Source organism: Xyrauchen texanus, chromosome 19 (genome assembly GCF_025860055.1).
Source record: "Xyrauchen texanus isolate HMW12.3.18 chromosome 19, RBS_HiC_50CHRs, whole genome shotgun sequence".
NCBI classification, from domain to species: Eukaryota; Metazoa; Chordata; class Actinopteri; order Cypriniformes; family Catostomidae; genus Xyrauchen; species Xyrauchen texanus.
The window spans coordinates 5,173,823-5,200,291 of record NC_068294.1 but is presented as its reverse complement, the minus strand read 5'-3'; the positions used below and the strand labels follow the sequence as shown (position 1 = coordinate 5,200,291).

The window sequence follows — 26,469 nt, the reverse complement described above, 5'->3', positions numbered from 1 at the left end:
GTACTATGTATTATATACTATAAGGTGTGGCAACACCAAAGCAAGTGCCCATGCGTAGATCTTATGGATTAAGTTACCTAGCTTCTTTGCAACAATTACTACTTCATTAATTGGAGTCACAATCAAATTATAAATATCCATGAATTTGCAATACAACTGCATTTAAACAGGAACCACATTGTAACCAAAATATATATTTTTTAAATATCAATACATTACAATGTACCAATACATTGTCTATTAAACACGTCAACAAATTCTAAATGTTCCTTAGCTTGACATAAAACTGGCAATCTGGAATAAACTTCACATTATGCAGGACAATGTTTTTTTTTAAATTGTACACATGGATGGAGAGTGTATGCATATCCAATGTTATTCTTCTAATAAAATCCTGTATATCATCTTTGTAACAGCTGGAATAAGCCATTTGAAAGAGAACATTAGCATAAAGTTAGTTCCAAAAATATGATACACTCTAACTGTACGTTCACACCAGAAACGGCGAGAGCGTCAAAATTCGCTCTGGCTGCCCTGCCTTCGACGCTCAAGGACGCTCGTGGACGCTCTGACGTAGTTGAAATAGGTGGCAACGTTTGTTCAGAATGCTTTGTTTTGTGAACTATATTTAATGGGGCCGCAATTTAAACATCCAGACATGTCGACCATGTACTTTTTGCCGACCTATCACAAGTAGCGTATATCCTCATGTACTCTTTAAAATGTGAAAATAATTAATCGATCGATGGCAGAAAGTAATTAAAATTATAGTTGTTTGTTATCAAAATAAAATACATTTGTAATAATAACTGTGGTCTTGGTCATATATTACAGGGAAACCCGTCACGGCAATAATTAGTTTCTCCTCCATTTTATCTTGGGAACGAATGTTTGGTGGGAACCAAAGTTTACACGGTTGTGTTCTCTAGACTTCGCTAGAGCGGAGCACTTCTATATTCCAATAGGTTGCCGCCGAACAATGTCAAAGCTCATTACCATAATGTTGACTGCACTTGAACTTCCATCTGATGCCCACGCCGCCCAAGACTCGCCGCGCCGCTTCTCGCCGCTGAGAGACGCTGGCTGTCACTTCACATGAAAATTAATGACTTCCAGTCGATTTGACGCTCTCGCCGCCTCTGGTGTGAACGTACGGTAAGAAATCTGTACTTTGGGTGGCAGTGCTGCAAAATTAATTATTGAAAATGAAAGTAGTTTATGCACAGTAAGAGATTATTTAAAATCACCTATTTTGATAAACACTCGTTCTTAATGACCTATTCAATCACTCAAATAGAGATTTCACATTATATGGTAATTTAATTACACATATATCAGCAATTTAATCAATAACCTGACTGATTTGTCTAGTGGTTTCTTTTTGTGTCTAGTTTTTAGAGGTTCTGGTTACTAATTCACCCAAATAAAAATTGTTATTGTAATAAACCAAGATTGCATCTGTACACTCAAAAAAATATTTTAGCCTATTTTTAAGATGTATCCATTTCAATTGAATGACAAATTTCCATCTAATTGAATTGAATAGTCTTGAAGAAAATGTAATTAATAAAACTTGCATTTTGTAAGATTTTTACATTTTATTTAGTTAAAGATTAGGCAATTCAATTAGATGGAAATTTGTTATTCAATTGAAATGGATACATCTTAAAAATAGGCTAAAATATTTTTTGAAAATATGTCAGTGGATTTTTTTTAAAAAATATGTCAGTGGATGGGTGTTACACTTTAAAAATAAAATGCAATAAAAGATTCAGGGAGACGAGAGTAGCGGAAAAACACAGACACATTTATTGACCATTTCATATTTAAAAAAAAAAAAGGTCACACAGCGACAAACACAAACTCTCCACTCCAGTAGCAGGAATTTGCACGAGAGCATCGGTGACCAAGTTGGCACAGCTCACGAACACCCACTGCACAACCCAGCCACTCAGTTTATATAGGAAGGAAACACACTGCATGCCAGTGCCCCCCATTAACAATCAGCTCACCTGGTTACCCCACACCTGAGAGCAATTAAGAGAGAGAGATAAGAACAAAACTCACACTCTACATACACACGAACAATACGGCAGAGAAGGCAATCACAATGGGGGATATATTTTTCTTTTCTATTTCCTGGAAAAGAGCGTGAGCTGTAGAAATAAACTGCTGACACTAAACAAAACTGATTACTGCTACAAAAAACATTTATCATAAATTCAAAATAACACATTCCAGCACCGGATCAGCAATCAAAACATACACAGATCAGATGAAACAGAAACTCCAACTCAAGAGCTGGAGATGTTTAACAAATTAACTGAGAAATATAGTTAACTGAAGAACGTAGTTACACATACTTCATATACATAATGTACGAAAGAGGGATCCCTTCTGACACGACATGACAAATCTTCCCAGTGTTGTTTTGGGAATTATTCATGGAGCTTGGCTTATCTCTATTGGACATTTATTGTAATTGACACTCAGAACTGGGTTAGAAATAGGGCATGACTTTCTAGTATTTTTACATTTCAGTTGATATTGTTATTATATTTTATTTATATAAAAAATAAGAAATATGTTTATTAACAATAAACTTGAAAATTCAAGCATGCCAAATACCTCAAAACATGTGAATATACACAAAAAAGGAATGATGACATTTAATGCATTGCCATGGCAACAGTATTTAAGATATCAAGAATCCCTTCAGAAATTAAAATCTGCACTAACTTGACATTATTCAAATTTCTTTGAAGCAATTCAGGTTAACATAATAGGGATATTTCAAAATCTGTTAAAAGTGACACACTTCCTTAAGCCAATTGGTGGCGCTACGGCTGTGAACCACAATAGCCACAACAATGTGATCAGCCTGCAAGGACAAACATTTGGCTCAATTTTACTGTAAATCTCACCATGCATGCAGAAGATATGAGATATTTCCTTATTCCAATTTTTTTACATTATTTTATCACATCGCCATGGCAACACTCTTCGACATATCAAAACTGCGTTTGCAATTTAGTATCTTCAATGTCTTGGCATGATGTCACCCTCATTTGGTACCTGTAACATGAAATTCCTCTGAGGAGTGTTTCGAATTCCAGAGCATGCATTTTTCAAACAATCCAAAATGGCCAACTTCCTTTTGGGCAGAGCTTATGACTGTCAGCATGAAAGTTGTCCGGCTTGATGAGATCTATCCGAAGTTTGGTGACTGTAGCTCAAAATTGATCGAAAACATTGAAAAGTGGAATCATAATAAGAAGAATATTTAGAAGAACAATAGGTCCTTGCAATTTCAGGTGGTTGGGCCCTAATAATAATAACCTTTAGAAGAACAAATGGGCCTTCGAACATTCAGATTTTGGGCCCTAAAAATGGCCACAAATTAAAAATGACCACAATTGAATTATATTTTGAACACACAGTGTATTTGTAAAATTTTTCAACCCACTTTCATTAAACATGAAAATGCCTCTGAATTGTGATAACACTAAACATCTCTGAAAAATGTAGCATCATTAAGCATAATGAAAGGTACACCCAGTAACTTTTGTCTTTGTGTCATCTTGGACTTACACTGACACCTAGCGGCTTGGATGCAGCATCATTTAAAATCAATAGTTTTCATTTTCAGATGCCATTGTAGAACTGTAGTATTCACATCAGTCATGATTACTTTATTCAGTAAGTGAAAGTGTCAAATAACAGGACATTACGAGAAGTATTCAGCTGGTCATGTGATTCTAACCTGGCAGCTCCCATGTGTGGACCCCTCCATGTAAAATAAAACAGCTTTTATTAGGTTACTAATATTACATGAGTCTTCATTTTAATGTGAGTTTTCTTGATTTCCTACACATATTGCAAAATTACAATTCATGTCTTTAGGAGTTCAACTTTTTTAGTGTGGAAAAAAACGACTGATTACATCTTTAATTGATATTAGTCAACCCATTAACTTTCGCGGCTCAATGGCTTGAGGCTGTCTACACTCAACACTTCGAAGTGAATGTTCTAAACCTCTTATATGTCTTGTTGCCAGTAGCCAGAGGGACTGTAACGAGGGGGAAGTTTAGGACGATTCTAAGGGCCCTAGACAGGCAAGGGGCCCAGTAGAACCCCAATAATTATTCTGCATGATTTTGTTATAAATGGTCACTTTGCATTGGTTAGCTAAAGACTGCTCTTTCTTAATAATAATAAACAATGATCTAGTAAGTTTGATGATTGGCATCCCCCTTAAGACTTTCAGTGGTTTATCCAAAAAGCCTTTTTTATATGCTAAATGCGCTTCCCATCTTTAACGCATGCGGCGTGACTCATCGTCGCACTGGATACGTCATAAACCAGGCTTGACTAGATCGTGTGGAGCACTAAACAGCATGGCATAGACCCCAAAACCTGAATAAAATTAAGAATTTTCTACTTTGAAACAGTATGCTGAATGTTAAACATCTTGTAAGGCAAGACAGCACTGACATTCTAAACAGCGCTGACGAGGACAAGACGAGAAAACATAATGTGTGCCATTACTGATTACTCCAACTAAGCAGTACCCTATGTCACTCACTCGACATTGTGTTGATGTAGTTACACTAGGGGTCACTCTTGAGGAGCTCATCTCAGATCTTTGAGAAAAGGCCAATGAAAATTGGCGAGTGGAATTTGCATGCCACTCCTCTGGACATACAGGTATAAAAGCAGCTGCTCGCAAGCAGCTGCTCGCCGTCCCCTGCACCGGACTTTCTACCTATGGGTACGAGGCCGGCCTACGGTTACAGTTCCCCTGCCTTTGCGTGCCTGGCCACACTACACCCACTCTTCCCCTTCCGCATGTCGCTGTCCCCTCGTGTCTTCACGAAGGTCGTAGAGGCAGCTTTTGCCACGTTAAGGGAAGTGGGCGTCTGCATACTCAACTACCTCGATGACTGGCTGATTCTAGCACACTTGAGAGTTGCTGTGTGCACACAGGGACCTGGTGCTCACGCACCTCAGCTGTCTAGGGCTTTGGGTCAACTGGAAAAAGAGCAAGCTTGCCCCTGTTCAGAGCATCTGTTTTCTCTGCATTGAGTTAGACTTTGTCTCCGTGATAGTGCGCCTCACAAGAGAGGACGCGCAGTCTGTGCTGAACTGCCTGAAGTCATTGAGGCAGAGGACAGCTGTTCTACTGAAACACTTCAGAGGCTCCTGGGGCATATGGCATCCTCGGCGGCGGTCACACCTCTCGGGTTGATGCATATGAGACCGCTTCAGCACTGGCTTCGGATTCGAGTCCCGAGATTGGCATGGCGCCACTTGTTCCGCCCTTGGACAGAACCTACATTTCTGCAGACAGGAGTCCTCCTACAGCAAGTGTCAAGGTGCGTCGTGGTTACAACAGATGCCTCCAAGTTAGGCTTAGGCGCCGTCTGTAACAGGCACGCAGCCACTGGCTCCTGGACAGGACCATGGCTGTGTTAGCACATCAACTGCCTCGTGTTGTTGGCTGTACTGCTCGCCCTGTGGAGGCTGTTGCCATTGATCCGGATGGACAACACAGCATCAGTAGCGTATATAAATCACCAAGATGGCTTACTTTCTCATTGCATGTCGCAACTCGCCCGCCATCTCCTCCTCTACAGTCAGCAGCAACTCAGGCTGCACATCTCTGGGGGTCAGCGACTCAGGGCCACTCACATCCCGGGCAGCCTCAACGCCAAAGCGGATGCGCTGTTGAGGCAGGTGACGCTCAGGGGAGAGTGGAGACTCCACCCCCAGGTGGTCCAGCAGAATTTGAGTCGATTTGGCAAAGCACAGGTAGACCTGCTTGCTTCCCGAGAATCCTCACACTACCCGCTCTGGTATACCCTGACAAGAGCCCGCCTCAGGACAGATGCACTGGCACACAGCTGGCCCTGTGGGCTGTGCAAATACGCGTTCCCCCAGTGAGCCTACTTGCACAGACCCTGTGCGTGGTCAGGGAGTACGAGGAACAAGTCACACTTGTGGCGTTGTACTGGCCCACCCAGACTTGGTTCTCAGACCTCACGCTCCTCGCGACAGCACCTCCCTGGCAAATTCCCCTGAGGGAGGACCTCCTCTCTCAGGGACTGGTCACCATCTGACACCCATGCACAGACCTCTGGAACCTCCATGTCTAGTTCCTGGATGGGACGTAGAAGACTAATCTACCGGCCAGAGTGGTAAACACGATCAATAAGGACAGGGCTCCCTCCAAGAGGTAGCTGTATGCCCTGAAGTGGCGTGTGCTTGCGAGTTGGTGTTCTTCCCGAGGTGAAGACCCCCAAAGTGCAGTCGGACTTTGCTATCCTTCCTGCAGGATAAGTTGGCGGGGCAGCTGTCCCCCTCCACCTTGAAGGTGTACTTAGCTTCTATAGTGGCACACCACACCATACATAAAAAAAAACCTGTTACAAATTCAACATTTCCATTAGAAACAATGTCCCAACTCACTAAAATGACATTCAAATATATATATATATATATATATATATATATATATATATATATATATATATATATATATACAGTATATGTACATTACAATATTTGAATGTAACTTTAGTGAGTTGGGATTGTGTTTCTAATGGAAATATTTAATTTTTTATGTTATTGATGTTATTAATACTAATCACTTTTAATTGGACAAATACATTTTTTTAAGGGTTGAAATAAGATGCAATGCAAAGTTATCAGGGGGCCCCTGGGAGTAGCACCAGCGCAAAATGGCTGTTCACAGTCGCCAAAACATTGATTATAATTAGAGTTTAGCTTTTGCTGTGCCGTGCTTCTTGCATCTGGGGTAGACAGGATGTAAGAGAAATGGTTTTGTCTGCTTTTTGAACTGAGAGATTGACGTTACCTGTTTACTGTGTACTTCTCCATGTATATTTTTCAGTCATGACACAGTCAGGACTGTGAACAACACCTCCATATCTGTGTTCTCTTTCAGGAGTACACCATGGATGTGTTCTTCAGGCAAACATGGGTGGACAAACGGTTGCAGTATGATGGTCCGGTGGAGATCCTACGACTAAATAACCTGATGGTGACTAAAGTCTGGACCCCTGACACTTTCTTCAGGAATGGCAAAAGATCTGTGGCTCACAACATGACGGCACCCAACAGACTCTTCCGAATTATGAAGAATGGAACCATCCTGTACACCATGAGGTACCACACACACCCATCCAATCCTAAGTGGGATTCACACGTAAAAGAGAATAAATGTCTATGGCAGGCGTGGTGATTGACCATGATTTTGACAGGTATATTTTGTTGGTCCTAGAGCAACGTTCCTGATTGCTGATGCTGTGTTGCTATGTTCAATCCGGTTTTCATGCCACCTGATCCAAAGTGGATGGGCTATGTTTTGAATTGTAAACTGCTTATACGCTATACTCCTTCTAGCACGTGGGATGCCACATGCCATGTGATAGTCTTTTTCTGCTCTTTCTAACAGATGTTAAATTCTACGCATAATTAATGTTTATGCGTAAAAATAACTTGCATAGCTGACAATAAGGGTAATTTAGGCCCTACATATGAACTGATTTTAATGATTTTTTCATACATCGCAATTTAAAATGGTGATCAGTGTATTGAAAATAACTTTTTTATCTATGTAAATAATGTCTCCATTTTATTAAAAAAAAAACATTTGTAAGCAGATACTATTCTATGCATCTATGAGTTTATCATAGAAAAGTTACACTCACTGAGTACATTATTAGGTGAACCTGTACACCTATTTGTTCATGCAATTGTCTAATTAGCCAATCATGTGGCAGCAGTTCAGTACATAAAAATATTCATATACGGGTCAGGAGGTTCAGTTAATGTTCACATCAACCATCAGAATGAGGGAAAAAATTATCTCAGTGATTTTGACCATGGCATGAATTTTGGTTCGAGTATTTCTGTAACTGCTGATCTCCTGGAATTTTCACGTACAACAGTCTATAGATTTTACTCAGAATGGTGCCAAAAACAAAAAACATCCAGTGAGCAGCAGTTCTGTGGATAGAAACTACCTTGTTGATGAGAGAGGTCAACGGAGAACAGCCAGACTGGTTCGAGCTGACAGAAAGGCTACGGCAACTCAGATAACCACTCTGTACAATTGTAGTGAGCAGAATAGCATCTCAGAATGCTCAACACCTCGAACATTAAGGCAGATGGGCTACAACAGCAGAAGACCATATCGGGATCTTTATTTGGACCATAGTGTTCCCAATAAAGTGCTCAGTGAGTGAATGTGACATTTACTTAATATATATATATATATATATTACAGAGAAAACATCCATCCAAATTAAAGCAGTTTGATGAATGCATATTGGAAATAAACAGCTTTAAAAGACAGAGGTGCAAAAAAAGGCCATTGTATATTTAAAAGTCGGTAGTCAAAAATAATACTGTTGGAGAATAGCTATATTTTTCATTCTTTCTGACCAACAGCCATAAAAGAGAATGTGAATTACAGTATGTATGCTATGGTTTTACATAGCAGTGTACTGTGTTTATTAAAAGGGGGCTAAGCATTCGCAACTCACTACACACTACTCATGAGTACTTTTAAATTAGCAAATTTTTAATCTTTTTTAAATGATTAGTTCACCCAAAAATGAAAATTCAGCAATTGTTCACTCACTCACTCCTGTGTTGTTATAACCCTATACGACTTTCTCACTTTTTCTTAACGCAAAGAGAGAAATTGTGAAAAAAATGTGTGCTCAATGATGTCATACAATGGCAGTTTATGGTGACTACATCTTCAAGCCTCAAAAGAACGCATAAGTATAGTTCAGAAGTCTAATAAATTATTCCATGAGACTTATGATTGTTATGAAAATATATGATAAGGTTTGGTGAGAAACAAATCAAAATTGAATGTATTATTTTGTGAAAATTTTCACTGAATGTTGATCTCCTGTGTACGTTCATGATAGGGCATGAGAGCAACAGTTCACGAAGACCCCTCGCGACATTGGGGCTATCAAGCATAAAACAATTTTTTTTAAATCTAAAATCAGGTCCTCCACAGCAATAGTGACAACAGAACACAACACAGCTGCACACAAACCACAGAACTGAACTTACTAAACATGCCTGAAGAGTTTGTAGTCAAAGTATTGATGCATTTATATGCCGAGACTTTGTACTCGGAAATCAAACAGAAACCTAGAGGAGGATACAGGCAGCCACAGTCACACTGTTTCCTAATCTGACAGCAAATGGCACACGATAAAAAGTAATATTTTCTATGGAAATCAGAGGTTTTGTCCTAACAAGCAGTGACGAGTGATGGCATATTCTATCGATTGCTTGTTTTCTATTTTCAGCATTGTGCGTTTAACTCAGTCCGCTGTGAACTGGCACTGGTCAAAAACTATACAAAAAAAATAAGGCTTGGCACAAACCATTCAGACATGTTTAGTAAGTTCTATTCTCTATTTTGTTCTGTTGTCGCTATCACTTTGTAGGACCAGTTTTTAGATAAACAAACAAGTTTTCACTTGGAAAAACCAATGTCGAGGGTGCTGCTTGAAATGTTGCTCTCATGCCCTTCCATGAACATGCACAGAGATCAACAGTCAGTGAAGATTTTCACTAAATAATACATTATATTTTGGTTTGTTTCTCACTAAACCTTATTGTATGCTTTCATAACAATCATGAGTCTCATAGAATAATTTATCAGACTTCTGAATTATGCTTTTGTGTTTTTTTTTTAAGCTTGAAGAGGTGGTCACCATAAAATGCCATTGTATGACATCACCGAGTGCAAAATGTTTTCGCAATTTCTCCCTCCTAGGGTTATAACCACACAGAGGTGAGTAAACAATGACTGATTTTTCATTTTTGGGTGAACTATCCTTTTTAGTAGTTTTTCGGACAAGTACTCATACTCTACTCACATAAAAGATTTTGAGAATTAACAGTACTTTTACTAGAGGATGATTTTCAGTACTTTTTCCACCCCTGCTGTCCGTTAACATTCCCATTCTCAATGGCAGTTGCTAAACTGGTGCTTGCAGCCCTGGAATTCTGAGACTTGCTTGTTGCCATCTTTGTTTGTCATTATACAAATCTACTTTTTGGTAGCCACATGGTGTAATCACTGTATCGACCAGCAGGGGCTAACTGCCGAAGCTTACCAACCAAACACTGACCCCTTGACCCTATTATTACACTTTCTTAACTCCTATATCCGATTAGATAATTGGAATGTTGTTCCAGTTAAAAAGAATGTTATTCCTGGAGCATGTTTTACTTGGTGGTCATCCTTGTTGGTCCTGGAACAATATTCCTATCAGCCAATCAGATTGCAGGGTTGGATTAAGAGTTAATGCTGGGTTAGGGTCTTATACACCATTTCTATCAACCTGTAGGGGTAGATTATGGTTAGGGGTAGGGACTGGGTTAGGACTATGTTTATGTATAGAACTGTTATTCAAATTAGTGTTATCCAAATCACAGTGAGCATTGGTGCACATCAAGTCCTCATTGTTATTTTTTTAATTTGTGGATGTGTTTTATTTTTTTCCACAGGTTGACAATAAGTGCTGAATGCCCAATGAGACTCGTCGATTTTCCAATGGATGGCCACTCCTGCCCACTTAAATTCGGCAGCTGTGAGGATTATTCTTTTTCTATGCTTATTTTTAAGAGTCTTAACCAGATTTCACCCACAAAACTAAGAATGATTTAATGCCTTATTTTGGTGAGAGAAAAGACTGGAAAATGACATTTAGTGTGATATTTAGTATAACATCATTGGGATGGTTCACTGTTTGTATGAGTCTGCTTGTTGGTGTTTGTGGCATTCCAGACTGGCTGCCAATCTGTGTTTTGGGATTAATCCTGCTTTGGCTTTGTTTGGAACTAATTTTGTTAGAAGAGCTAAAATTACATGATTTGTGCAACCATGAATATTAGTCGTTGTTGTAGTGCCTCTAGTGTTTATTTTACCTGCCACAATATGTGCAACAAACCACATGAAAATAATTGATCAAAAATGTAGGTACAGTATTGGAATGTAATTCTATGAGACCAGATTAATTTAAATAATCACAGCACATTGAATTGCGAATGAAAAGCTAATAAGTTGCAGGTTGCTGCATTGCAATAATGTGTGCGAAAGTGACTTCACTATTTAGAATATTCACCCATAGATTTATTTTTGTCATATATATTGGCAAACAAAATGTCAAACTACAAGTTTAATTTAACCACAGTATCTCAGATCTCAGAAACCTCTCTACGAGGAGAAATTACTTTTCCCTAAGGTTTTGTAAATACAGAGCTGTTTCATATTATAAAAACTGAACAAAGAATCTCCATATCAGCAGGATTGTTCACGCCAGTCGGTCAGCAAAAATGAAAATGAAAACACAAAAAGAAAGTACAGGAAAAGAATGAAAATAGAGTCTAATCTCAAATGGAAGTATGGGGCAGGTGGGGAGGGCTCTTTTATGGAGGCTGATGGGAGACCTGAAGATATAATCAGTTCAGAAAGCTTCTGCTGGTAGATTGTGACATTGTGATGGAGGACGTTCACAGTGTTGTGGTTTTTTAGTGATTGGTGCATTAATGTGCTGACGGATCACTCTCTCTGTGTCTCTCTCTCTATTCATTGTCTTCTCATACGTGTCCTTTCTCATGTCTTGAGGGGGAAGGATCTAGACAGAGCATTGTTTGTCCCCTGTAGTGCCGAGAAGGTCACCACAGTTTTCCCTTCTGCCCCGGGACAGCTCTCGTTTTCATTTTAACCTCTTTCCTTTCTGTTCTGACACAGTTTTCTTTGTCTCACTTGGTTGATCTCTTCCCCCTGTGTCCATTTATTAGTGATGTTTGCTAAGGAATCACTATTACTATTGCTTATACGTGTGGTTAGGAATGTTAACAAACCATAAACCCTTATGCTAAAGACAAAAATAATAGCTAAAAATGAGGAGCTTACTGAGGAGAGGTGTGCTTTTCATTTTCTGAGCGATCAGACTTACGAATTTCACCTGGCATATGATAAAAATGGGCCAAAAAAATCTTATAGACTTATATTGAAGGAGGAACCCAAGACATGTATATAGAGACCAAAATATAATAGAGGCTTGGTGGTGCTATATATATATATATATATATATCCGCTAATGTCACATGCACTGACTGTCAGGAAAAAAGATGGTGGGAGATATTATGCTGATACCTGCAGCAAGCATTTTATCAATGTAGCACAGCAGTAGAATGAACATGCCCAGAAAGCACAGATAGAGCTCAGAACTTTGTAACATGAGGCATGGTACATAAAGTGAGGCGAAAGTTGCAATGTGTGGTGCAAGTGCGAGGTGAAAGTGTTAGGGTGTGGTGATCATCTGTGTTCCTTGACTGCTACCAGGTCCTTGAATAACGTATAACGTGGCAGTAAAGTCAGCCGGTGGAGTTTCTGGTGCCACCCTTGGGAGTTGGTGCCCTACGCAGACTTCGGAATATGAATATAGGGAGCGGCGGTACTGAATACTGGCTAACTGAAACCCTGCTGCTATCTCCAAGATTTTGTCACAGTGTCTCTGTTTGATAGCCAATGCAAGAATTTGGAGACATTGCTGGAACCCTGCAGGTAATCTGCACTGTTAGCCCATTTAATCCCACCAGTTACAATTGTTACCGAGGTCTAAATTTAGTTCTAAAAGGATGTATTTTGCACAGAGTTGTCAATTGTAAATAGGAGCTATTTAATTCCATTGTACTCCTGGAAAGATTATGTCTGTCAAAACTCCATAAAAAGATGCAAATAAATCCTGTCATAATACACTTACATAATTTGAATTGAGTTGTGTTGTGTTAATTTTCTGTTTGTTCAACTCTGTTAGTGAGACTGAAAGGTGGATGACTGAAAAATACATCTGGATGAAGCAAATTTTGTCCACCCGTGTTTCTAAAGATATTGCGATTAATCGCAATTAACTACAAAAAATCACGATATTAATCGTGATTTAATATTTTAATCATTTGTCTGCCCTAATATATATATATATAGAGTATATACCTTTGCGTGAAGGAAATGAGGCTTACATTTAGGTCCATTTAGATATTTTGTTTTATTGTGACATTATTTTCAGGACACTTAAACACATATTACCCCTCATATTATAAGTATTATTATCAGAGACTCCTCTACACGCCCGTGAATGAACATTTGCCCAGCCCAAATGGCCGACGATTCTGTTGAGTGTGCAAAAGATCATAAAAATGCAAGCATGCAAAGTATCTAAAAAAAGGAATAATAGTGTTTAATGCATTGCCACAGTAGTTAAGATATCAAAAATCCATTAATAATTTTAAATCTGTACTGTCTTGAAATTATTAGAATTTTTTTTGAAGCAGTTCAGAGTGCTATTCCAAAGTCTGTAAAAAGTGCCACACTTCCTGCTGCCAGTGGTGACACTATGGCCGTGCAACACAATAGTCATATCTATGTGATCAGCCCCCAATATCAAATATAAATCTAAATTTCGGCATTAATTTATTGCCTCGCCATGGCAACACTGTTTGAAATATCAAAAATCTGTTCGCAATTTAGCATCGTCAATCTCTTAGAATGATGTTGCCCACGTTTGTTGCCTGTCAAATAAATCCCCAAGGAGTATTTCAAATTCCAGAGCATGCATATTTCAAACAATGCAAAATGGCAGAATTCCAGTTGGACAGAGCCTATGACTATGAGGGTGAAAGTTGTCCAGCTTAATGAGATCTATATGTGTACAAATTTGGTGACTTATGGTGAAAAGGCGTGTGCTACAGAGCCTCCCAAAAATCAAATGTTCAAGGGGCCGGCAGAGAGCTTTTCCATGTGAACTTTTGCCAAGCTCTAATGGCCGACAATTTGGATATGTGTGCAGATTTTCAGGTGTTTTTTGAGCATGTTAATGGACCCAAAAGCCCCTGAAACCTCGAAAAGAAGAATGTTAATATTAATCCTTGGGAAAATAATAGCACCCGCACTTACAGTGCTTGGGACCTAATAATAATAATAAAATAGGACCAGGACTTTTTCCTGACAGGTTTCATGAAAATCACAGAAGCAACAACACAGAATACCCTAGCAACCACATAGGAATGCCCTAGCAACCACCCATACTATAAAATAATTAAACCCTTTGAAAATAAACCATAGTTTTTTCAATTGCACCATTAAAGGTTTAAGTACAATTAAAGTAGTGCCAACCTAACAAATTGCAGCATTGAGATCATGCACGTTTTTAACCACTTTTAATTCATTTAAAGGCGCACTCAGTAACTTTTTTGATTGTGTAATATTGGACTTGCAGCATATTTCAAAATCAAACTCTTTTCCATTACAGAGGCCAAGTGAATTTGTACAAATTCACTTCACAGTCAGCGATGATTCATTTAATCTAAGAGTGAAAGTGTCCAATAACAGGGTGGTTACTGAGATTAAGCCAGTAGTTTTCAACTGGTCATGTGATCATAACATGGCAGTCCGTACAAGGGGTCACCACTTCTCAATGTAAAATAAAACAGCTTTTATAAGGTTACTAATATGACAGGAGCCTTTATCTCATGTAAAAAAAAAATTGCAGTAAACTTTTTTTAACGAGGACAAAATTACCAAGTGCACCTTTAATTTAATTAAAAAGTTTCATTTAATTAAAATGAAAAGTAGATACTCCGAAACATTATACAATTTATTAGAAATGACATAAATACTAAACATAAGTTAAATGGATGTTGTTATAACAAGACAGTAAAATAACACTCAGAACATTATAGCTGTAATGGTTTGTCCTTGGACTTTTGTTAAGGACTTTTATTTTAAAGCCATGTTTTAGGCTGTTGTCTTGTCTCTGTTTCCCTTGATTGCTCCCTGATGAGTTTACATAGTTAGTCTGTGTGAATATACTGCCTTCATATTTTCCATGTCTTTATGGTTCTTGTCCTTCTTGGATGTAGTGGTTTGTTTTGTGCTCCTGTATATATTTTGCTACTCACGTTTCTAATGAACCTTGTGTTTCTTTTTAGTTTATATTTAAAAGCCTGCATTTAGATATGTGTTTTCTCATATTTCACCTCTACAAACATTACAGAAGAACTGACCACCCACAATGGATCTAGCAGCTTTAAAACCTTTTATATCAGGCAAGATAACAACTTAATTGAGGAGTACACAGAGTGGTTCTGTGCGCTGGCAAGCTATGTGGACTGGGGAGATATTATTTTAAAGGACCTTTTCTGGATTCTTACACTGTGGGGTATGACAGTACTCCCACTACAGTATCTACCGTTCTCTTTCCCGAGGAGGTAACCAACACCCTCTCGCCAGAGATTGATGGAGGCTCCTACACTTCTTCCCTCTGTGGACCTATTCTCAGTGGTCTCAGCCTCAGGGTGTCTCAGTCATGGTGGTCTCAACCTCATAGGTCCCAGCATCAGTCGTCCCAGCCTCGGTTGTCCCAGCTTCAGTGGTCCCGGTGGTCTCAACATAGGTGGTCCCACTCTCTGAGTCACTGGCCACCCAGACCTTGCCCTCTGAGTCACCGGCTGCCCAGACCTCGCCCTCTGTGTCATCTAGTGCCTTGACCTCTGCCTCTGTGCCCCGCCAACACCAGCTCATCCTACTGATCCACAGTGGCCTCCTGTTGCTTCATCGGGTATGCCCTGGTCTCCTGGACATCTGCCAGCTCCCCAGTGGTCTCCTGTTGCCTCAACTGGTCCACCTTGGTCTCTCAGCTGTCTGCTGGATCCCCAGTGCTCTCCTGTTGTCTTGCCTGTGTTTTAGGATCATGTCTTGTCTCTGTTCTCTATGTTTCCCTTGATTGCTCCCTGGTGTGTCTCATTTACCCAGTTAGTCCCTCATGTTCTCCTTGTCTTTGTTGGTTCTTGACCTTCTTGGATGTAGTGGTTTGTGTTGCACTCCAATTTATATGGTGTTTTTCACATTTCTAGTGATTCTTGTGTTTCATTGAGTTTATAATTAAAAGCTTTCATTTAGATCAATGTTTTCTCATCCTTTATCTCTACAAACATTACATTAGCAAACACATATGAACACCCAGCAAACCACCGAGAACACTTTACTGTAGCAACAACATAGGAATGTCTTCGCAACCACCCAGAACATATTAGCAACTGCATAGCAACAACAGCTATTGTAATAGCAGCACCACTCAAGCTTTCTTCAGAAAATGTAAACATATCATTTATAATGTTTTGCTGTTTTCAAAACCTAGCGAGCTCCCTGTGGCTGCAGTATTTTAAGGCATCATATGCACATTCCTGACGTGAAGACTGTTCCAACTTATTCAGAATAGTTATGCTGCCTCCAAATATACCTATGCTGAGTCAAATTCTAAGGCAGGATGTATCCTTCATGGTAAAAAATAAAACCAAATTGGTGGTCAAGGCAAGATAAATGCTGATTATATTCTGAAAAGTATAGCTAAAATTAGTTCTATGTAATTGAAAATGATCAATGGTCTGTTCCAAAACCTAGTCAGCTGCCTCGCTACCAACTCCCAATGCCCACAGTTTCTATAGCATGTATGAGGGTCCAGTTATTGGTCCAAGGATGTTATCCAATGACGTGGCTGAAGGTGTTTTATGATCCTCGTTTATTTTATCTGATTCCAATTAGAAAAGTTTCTAAGGATATATTAATGTTCTAATCATAGTTATTATTATTAAATTTGATTTAACATTGAATCATTGTATTTAACTCTATTTTATATTGTACTCATTCATTCGGATTCCTGTCGCTTAGAGAGTCTCGTGCCGGCCGTGTACGCGGATCTCACGGTCACAAATACGCCAGTATTGGTCATTAAAACAGCATTTGACTAAATACTAATTAGATGGCTGCTCATGCTTGCCCTTTTATCTACAAGTATTTTGTTTAGTCCCCTTAGATAGTAAACATTATTAGAGTAACATTTCTACCCAGAGGTCACAACCACTAAATTTACAAAATAGACTAACATACCAAGTTAAAATAGCTTTATATGATCATGCCATAGTTTCCTATGTACAGGCTTGGTCGACACTTTATGTTGTTCTAAACAGAAATTCCCTATCGAGCCTGTACACTCTAAGTACACTAGAAATAATGCCAATTAGTTAGTGGGAGCTCTAAAGTCTCAGTCGGTGTGCCCCATGCTCCACTCAGAACTGAGCTTCAGTCCGCTACTAACCTGGTCGAGCATTTGCGGAAACATGGACTTAATGTAATCTACTAAAGACAATAGTTTCAGAGTAAATCAGAATAAATTAAAATGTAACAATTTATTATCCAGGTGAAATAATATATTCATCAATCCAATTAGACAATAATAAGTCAAATTTAAACATTTTATCAAAACATAAGAAATTAAAATTGCAATTACCTGATATAAACTACACACAGTAAACTGTGGAATCGTCTGACTACAGAGAACCATGAACAATGTGTCACATTTCCTGAAATACCCAAACCATGAACAAAGGGAATTCAAGTCAAGTCAAGTGGTTTTTATTGTCGTTTCAACCATATACAGTTAGTACAGTACACAGCAAAACGAGACAACGTTCCTCCAGGACCATGGTGCTACATAAAAACAACAAAGGACCAACATAGGACCACATGAGACTACACAACGAAATAAAATACCTATATAAACTACCTATATATACCTATATAAAGTGCACGTGCAAACATGTGCAAAAAGTACAGGACAGTACAACAAATTACTGACAATGAACAGGACAATAGACAGTGCAGCGCCGACCAGTACTCAGTAGTGCAAAAAGATGACAGTTTCTAAAAATGTAAACATAACATACTATGAGATAATGTTCTATGCACATAGCAGTTATTGAGGTAGCAGACAGTTATAAAGTGACAGTTATTAAAGTGCAACTCAGGACACGTGTGTGTCAAACCAGTCTCTGAGTATTGAGAAGTCTGATGGCTTGGGGAAGAAGCTGTTACACAGTCTGGCCGTGAGGGCCCGAATGCTTCGGTACCTCTTGCCAGACGGGAGGAGGGTAAAGAGTTTGTGTGAGGGGTGTGTGGGGTCGTCCACAATGCTGGTTGCTTTATGGATACAGTGTTTTTTGTAAATGTCTTTGATGGAGGGAAGAGAGACCCCAATGATCTTCTCAGCTGTCCTCACTATCCTCTGCAGGGCTTTGTGGTCCGAAACGGTGCAAGTCCCAAACCAGGCAGTGATGCAGCTGCTCAGGATGCTCTCAATAGTCCCTCTATAGAATGTAGTGAGGATGGGGGTTGGTAGATGTGCTTTCCTCAGCCTTCGAAGAAAGTAGAGACGCTGCTGGGCTTTCTTGGTGATAGAGCTGGTGTTGAGGGACCAGGTGAGGTTCTCCGCCAGGTGAACACCAAGGAATTTGGTGCTCTTGACGATCTCCACAGAGGAGCCGTCGATGTTCAGCGGAGTGTGTTCACCTTGTGCTCTCCTAAAGTCAACAACCATCTCTTTTGTTTTGTCGACATTCAGGGACAGGTTGTTGGCTCTACAACAGTTCGTCAGCCGCTGCACCTCCTCTCTGTATGCTGACTCGTTGTTCTTGCTGATGAGACCCACCACGGTCGTGGTCATCGGCGAACTTGATGATGTGATTCGAGCTGTGCATTGCTGCACAGTCGTGAGTCAGCAGAGTGAACAACAGTGGACTGAGCACACAGCCCTGGGGGCCCCAGTGCTCAGTGTGGTGGTGGTGGAGATGCTGTTCCCGATCCGGACTGACTGAGGTCTCCCAGTCAGGAAGTCCAGGATCCAGTTGCAGAGGGAGGTGTCCAGGCCCAGCAGGTTCAGCTTTCCAATCAGGTGCTGGGGAATGATTGTGTTGAATGCTGAGCTGAAATCTATGAACAGCATTCGAACGTATGAGTCCTTATTGTCTAGGTGGGTGAGGGCCAGATGGAGGGTTGTGGTGATGGCATCGTCCGCTGAACGGTTTGAACGACACGCAAACTGCAGTGGGTCTAGTAAGGGGGCAGCTGGGTCTTAATCTGCCTCATGACGAGCCTCTCAAGCACTTCATGATGATGGGTGTAAGTGCGACGGGACGGTAGTCGCTGAGGCAGGACACTGAAGACTTCTTTGGCATGGGGATGATGGTGGTGGCCTTGAAGCACGTTGGAACGACGGCGCTGCTCAGAGAGATGTTGAAGATGTCGGTAAGAACATCTGCTAGCTGGTCTGCACATCCTCTGAGCACTCTGCCAGGAATGTTGTCTGGTCCAGCAGCCTTCCGTGGGTTGACTCTACGTAGAGTTTTCCTCACATCAGCCGTGGTAAGACAGAGCACCTGGTCGCTGGGAGGAGGGGTGGACTTCCTCGCCATCACGCCGTTCTGCACTTCAAACCGAGCGTAGAAGTCGCTCAGCGCATCTGGAAGGGAGGCATCTTTGTCACAGGCAACTGATGTTGTCCTGTAGTTGGTGGTGGCCTGGATGCCCTGCCACATGCGCCGCGTGTCACCACTGTCCTGGAAGTGACTGTGGATTCTCTGGGCGCAGCGCTTTGCCTCTCTGATTGCCCGTGACAGTTTGGCCCTAGCTGTTCTTAGGGCTGCCTTATCGCCTGCTCTGAAGGCGGAGTCTCGGACCTCAGCAGCGTGCGCACCTCCGCAGTCATCCACGGCTTCTGGTTGGAGCGTGTGGTGATGGTCTTGAGAAAGTGACATCATCAATGCACTTGCTGATGTAGCTGGTCACTGATGCTGTGTATTCCTCCAAGTTGGTAGAATCGCCATATGTTGCAGCCTCCCTGAACATGTGCCAGTCAGTACACTCAAAACAGTCCTGAAGAGCAGAGATGGCTCCTGCTGGCCAGGTTTTCACCTGCTTCTGAAGCGGTTTTGTGCGCCTGACTAGCGGTCTGTATGCTGGAATTAACATAACAGAGATGTGGTCTGAGTAGCCGAGGTGGGGCGGGGCTCCACTCGCACGCTTCGGGATGTTTGTGTAAACAAGATCAAGCTGTTCAGCCCTCTCGCTGCAAAGTCCACATACTGATGGAATTTAGGGAGCACTGTCTTGAGATTTGCATGGTTGAAATCTCCGCGACAATAAACAGTCCGTCCGGGTGAGCGCTCTGCAGTTCGCTCATAGCCCCATACAGTTCACAGAGCGCTTCCTTAGCGTTAGCTTGGGGAATGTAAACCCGGTTATGCAAACAGTGGTGAATTCCCGTGGTAGATAAAAAGGTCTGCATCTAACAGTCACAAGCTCCAACAGCGATGAACAGTAACTAGAGACTAGCATAGAGTTCTTGCACCATTCGTGTTGATGTAAACACACAAGCCACCACCGCGAGTCTTACCGCAGAGAGCTGTATTTCTGTCGGCACGAAAGGAGGCGAGCCCGCCTAACTGAATGGTGGCATCCGAACTCTGTCGCTGAGCCACGCCTCGCGGAAAACAAAGACGCAGCAGTCTCTAAACTCACGCCACGTAGCCTGCTGGAGTCGGATATAGTCCAGTTTATTGTCCAGGAGCAAACATTTGAGAGCAGGATAGACGGGAGAGCCGGCCGGCTAGGGTTTGTTTTAGCCTAGCATGGACCCCCGCCCTCTTTCCGCGCTCGCTCGCGACACCGCCACGACATCCTCTCCCCGCCACCGGCATCAGGTGACGCCGAGGGCTGGAGGCCTGGTCTCCGCAGCAAGCCGAGTACGCGTAGCGCCTCCTGCAGGTCATCATGCAGCTGGGTTTTTGCATGAGTCTTATATTTGAGTAGTGTCTGGCGATGGTAGACATGAACACTGGTTGCTCCGATGTCCATGTGTTGCAAAAGTCTGGCTTTTTTAACAAAAATAGCACCATTGTGGATCCGGAGTGGCCGCTGCGTGCTACCGCGCCGCCATCTTGGATCATTCTTGGAATTTTGGGAGTGTTTAGGTTTGGAAGTCCTGGGGACATACCTCATTAACATACAGGCAGGTATGGGGACAGACCTCCAGAACTATACAGCATTTGGCAAAGACTTTATCAACATGGGAAAGGGACATAAAATACCAGTCACACAGAGACATTTTAAATGATACCAAACATGCCAAGTCACATTATTTGTATACATCAGACATTATATTTTGTTGCATGTAGATCTTAAGTGAGTTTAAAGTGATTCTGAGCTGAAGGAGAAGGAGGAGTAGAGAGGGGCAGATGTTTGTGAGTTTTAGGAGAATAGGTCTAAATTGAGATAGAGATAGAGGTCAGATGTGAGATTTGTGTTTTATTGTCCTTGCTCAGTAGGATGTGTTGACTCAGATAAAAATGTTCTTCTGTGTGAGAGTTTTTATGACTTGGTTCTCACAGACTTCTTTGACTTTTAGACATCTTAAAGTCAGCCATACAAGCGGCTTCCTAACTAACATGTAATCTCATAAGTGACCAATTTGGAACGCACTACACAGGCATACAATAGCACTTCTCACAAAAACGTAACTTATTTTAGCCAATATTTGTGTTTTTTTTTTTCTTTTTAGAGTATCAAGTTGATAGCTTAACAACATGCTAATTGCAAACTATTGAAATTAATTGTGAGTGAAGTCTCTCGTGTGGAGTGCCATTTCTGTGGCTATTTCTAGTTGCTGCCTATGTATAGCATTCCAAATTGGTCACTTAGGAGGTTCTCAGAGTGTTAGGATGATGCCTATGTAGGCAGCAAGGCAGCTCACTAGGTTTTGGAGCAGAACTAGTCTTGCTTTACTAAATTGTCTCTTTCTCCCTCTTGGTTCATTCACATCCCTTTGAATAATTCAATCATGCCCAGCTTGACTTTTGGATCATGTGCAAAAAAACTTGCTTCTTAGTGCCTTGTGTCCCTCTCTTTCTCTCCATCTCTATGGGGCTGTTAGTGGGTGTCTTGGAAACGCTTCCTCCGCTCTATTTCCTAGTATGTGGGGGTTCAGAAACAGAGATAGAGAAATAGTAGACAAGGAGGAGATAAAGAGAGGGAGACAATTAAGAAAGACAGAATAAGAGGGAGGAAAAGACGGGTGATGCTGTTCTCAAATGAGGACAGGAGTTGAGGGATCATGCAGACAGACTTCTGGCTGTGTAGTCAGCCTCTGCTCAGAGTGTGTGCTGTTTGATGTATGGATATCTCCTCCATAAATGAAATCTGTGTGAATCTGAGTCAGGGAAAATCTCAGTGGATCACATTTCTGTGTCAGGATGATTGTTTGGGTTGGTCTTTGGCTCACATTTTTGTTTGGCACAAGCTGCAAAGCACATTGGCAGAAGTAAGGAGACAATGGTCAGTCAAATCTCAATGTCTATATGCAGAGATAAAGTATGCAAGGGTGTTTCATCAACTTGAGTATTGTCAACTTTGAAAATCTATGATAAAATTGATAATGTTTAAAACTATGAAAATCTAAACAAATATTTATTTATTACAAATAACAATATTTATTGTTTGAAAATTATTGTTGGAATGTTGGATGTTATTTTTGCCAAACTCTTATATTAAGAGAGACCTTCGGCTGCGGTACCCACATTTTCAATAAAAGAGCAATTCCCTTTGTCTCTGGGTCACCTGGCGCGCAAATACCATTCTCACGGCACTCTGCCACCACACCTCAACAGTCCCTGCACATTAGATACAAACCTCTTGACTCCAGCCCCACGACTGTTGTCCCCCGACGAAGGGTTCCAGTTCAGCCCCACGCTAACGGCGGCCCGGGCAAGCATGTCGGACATCTGGTCATCAGCCTCAGACTTGGGGTGCTGGCTTGAAAGCGGCAGCCCAGTCAAGTCATCCGTGTCAGACGCCGGACCACTCTCCGATGCAGCGGCGAGGGCTCAAGAGGATAGGCACTGTTGCCTCGAGCCCGGACAGAAGTCAACGACCGTGTCGGGGGGCGGGTCGTTCGTGGGGACGTACCCGGCAAAACCGCGTCTGCTGCCATCCCCAAATCGCCTCCATCAGCAGCTGGGTCATCCTCAATCCCGTGGGAAGAAGGAGCGACGCGGGGCGGCTGGAGTGGTGTTTCTTCTGAGGAAGGAAATCCTTCAGAAATCATTAAATATGCTGATTTTCTAATATGGGCATATTTAAAGTGCATTTTACTCATTTACATTTACATTTATTCATTTGGCAGACGCTTTTATCCAAAGCGACTTACAAAAGAGGAAAACATAAGCGAATCATCTTAAGGAGACAGTGGCACGAAAAGTGCCATATTACAAAGTTTCACTATCAACAGAACAGTATACAAAACAGATTTAAGCGCAACAAGAAATGTAAATAAATATTATTATTTTATTTTTTTTATAATTTTTTTTTTGTGACCGGTTAAGTGCTTTTGGAAAAGATATGTTTTTAGCCGTTTTTTGAAGATAGAGAGTGAGTTAGCTTCCCGGATTGAGTTGGGACGGTTATTCCACCACCGTGGTATGATAAAACTGAAAGTCCGGGAAAGTGTTTTGGTGCCTCTTTGTTTTGGTACGACAAGGCGACGTTCCTTAGCCGACCACAGGCTTCTGGTGGGAACGTAGCTCTGCATAAATGTTTTTAGGTATGCTGGAGCAGACCCAGTGACTGTTTTGTATGCCAGCATCAGGGCCTTGAATTTAGTATGTGCATGAACCGGCAGCCAGTGGAGAGAGACAAAGAGTGGTGTAACATGTGCTCTCTTAGGTTCATTAAAGACCAGACATGCTGCTGCATTCTGGATCATTTGGAGAGGTCTAATAGCACATGCAGGAAGGCCTGCAATGAGAGCATTACAGTAGTCCAGTCTAGTTATGACAAGTGACTGAATGAGCAGTTATGTGGCATGTACAGAGAGGAAGGGTCTTATCTTCCTGATATTGTAGAGTGTAAATCTACATGATCTTGCAGTCTTTGAAATGTGGTCTGTGAAATTTAGCTCATCATCAATGGTTACCCCTAGATTTAACCTGAACACATATTTGCAAGCACAAGCATTGATGATAATGAGGCAGCATAAACACTAGTTAAAATATAATCTAAACAGTCATATTATTTTTATATTATATTACATATCATATTTATATCATACAGCATACAATTTAAATACCTGCTTTAGCCGAAACAACATTTACATGTAACTAAAACTTGCTTATTAGGACACATTTCAAATTTCAATACTCTGAATCCTGACTGGCAAGTCTGGAAACAGTCCCACTAGTAAAATATGTACATGTTTATATAAAATAGCATGTCAACTAATGAAAACTAAATGACTTACTCGTCCGAAATTGTATCCTTGGCTGGATCAAATCTCTCTTCAAAATACAAACGTTCATCGGTGTCCCACTCTTCATCTGAGGAAAATTGTAACTCTTCGTCACTATCCAGGAGTTTTCTCACTTGTGTATCGTGCTGTCTTTCAAATGCGCAGAAAAGTGAATGACTTTGTTTTTAAGGCAGAGTCGGGGGCCTTTACCATTTGAGTTGATCGCCTCAGCACATTAGTGTATGAATGGCACGCTCTGCTGGTGGGTGTCACATTAGAGATAATTAGCTGAGCCAGGAGAAAATGTACATCGCTTTGTTTCATACAGATTACATTGCAGGAGAATAGTTGTTTTAAATTTGAATTATTTATTTAAAAGTAGACATTTTAAGTTTTCTTTAGACATATGTTTCGTGTTTGTGTGATAAGTATTCGCGTACGGAGAATTTTATGTTCTTTCGGCTGTAATGATGAAAAAATCCAGCAGGACGTGCCGGCGTGTCCGTCAACCCTAGAGGGTTATAGGGGGTCGCACACCAGACACAGAGATTATTTATTCTAGTATAACTGGATGATACTCTATATTGTGTGTAAGTATCTTTCATAGAGCCTACACAATGTATTTTCAGTAACAAGTATATCTTTTTGTGGTTTGACAGCTTAAATCAAAGACCTATTCATGGCCACATACAGAGAAATTGCACAATAAACGTTGCACAGTAACACCAGTTTCACTAACCTGTATGTCACTTTATTCATTCTCAAAGTACGAAAACCTTTTACATTGGACTGCCATCTGCCCCACTTCAGCTTGTCGTGTGTGTGTGTGTGTGTGTGTGTGTGTGTGTGTGTGTGTGTGTGTGTGTGTGTGTGTGTGTGTGTGTGTGTGTGTGTGACTGTAACCGGCTTCAGTAAATGTTATATCACCCTCTTGTGGTCTCCCAATACTATTACACCAGATTGTTAAACAGAGGCTAACTGAGTGAATTGCAAAGCATTCCAATTGGGCTTCTAATTTAAATGTCAGCTAATTTTTATATATTGATGCCTCAAACATATATAAATGAAATAACATGCCAATCAATAATCCATATATATATATATATATATTTAATGACATCCCTTATTTTTACACTATTTGCCAATTTGAAAAAATGACAGCTTGATTGGCACACAATAAACATATTCTTCTCATAAGTGACATTTACCTTGATTTTTCTTCATTTTCTTCACACATCACATAACTCATATTTCTCAATCAACAATCCTTGTTGTCTCATTGGGACTTAAGTACTCTAACTTTTGAAAGTTTTTAGTGGCGAGATTGTTGTTTATGCTGGAAAATAGGCTACAGATGAGGGATCGTTGAAATTTGTGTAAGGATGGTAAATAATCTCATTGTCATCTAGGAGAAATTATTGAGATATTAAATAAAAAAAAATATTGTTATTTTCAGTGGGATACACACTATGTCGCAAATATGTTCAGTTAAACTGCAATGAATGTCTACTGTGTGATTAAAGTTCTTGCTATGTTGATTCTGTTTTTTTGTGTCAGATGCGTATCCAATGACTGAGGTGATCTACACCTGGACCAAAGGCCCACAGCATTCTGTGGAGGTCCCACCTGAGTCATCCAGTCTGGTCCAGTATGACCTGATTGGACAGACTGTGTCCAGTGAGACTGTTAAGTCTATTACAGGTACACACACAATCACATTTTATTTTTTTGTGTGTGTGTTTTTTTGGTGCAGATATTTGCATTATTTAAAAGTATTAGTGACCTATCACAAAATATACAGTATCTACAAAATTTGCATTTATCCATAGGCGGAAATTGTGGGGGGGTCGGAGGGATCAGGACCCCCCCATCTGAGGGTTGTCCCCCCCTAAAATATCATTAAAATATGTGTATTGTAAATAATATAATGATATATTCTTAAAATAATTGTTTAAGAAATAAAATAATACAAATGCAAACAGGGCAACAACAAAAAATCCCTTGGTGTCCCCTTCAAAAATTGCTCTTGAGAATTGTTATGTTTATTGTCCCCCCCAACATTTTGATGACATTTTCACCCCTGCATTTAGCAAAGCATTTTCAAGACGATTAGATAATAGTAGAATAAATAGTGCTATATTTTGATATTTAAATGTTTTATATATCATAGCGATGATGCCACAATTTGAGCCACACATAACACATAAGTTACACGTACAGATTTTCTCAG

The 26,469-nt window shown here is 40.6% G+C and overlaps 1 protein-coding gene across 1 annotated transcript in view; it reads left to right on the top strand.

Moving 5' to 3' along the window:
* The window catches only part of LOC127659869 (gamma-aminobutyric acid receptor subunit alpha-4-like), a 74,672-nt gene that overhangs the window by 19,103 nt on the left and 29,100 nt on the right, over positions 1-26,469 (top strand). Inside the window, exons 4-6 of the mRNA XM_052149829.1 lie at positions 6,968-7,188; positions 10,570-10,652; positions 25,797-25,940. Of these exons, the coding sequence (XP_052005789.1) occupies positions 6,968-7,188; positions 10,570-10,652; positions 25,797-25,940 (448 nt within the window). The remainder of the gene's footprint in view (positions 1-6,967; positions 7,189-10,569; positions 10,653-25,796; positions 25,941-26,469) is intronic.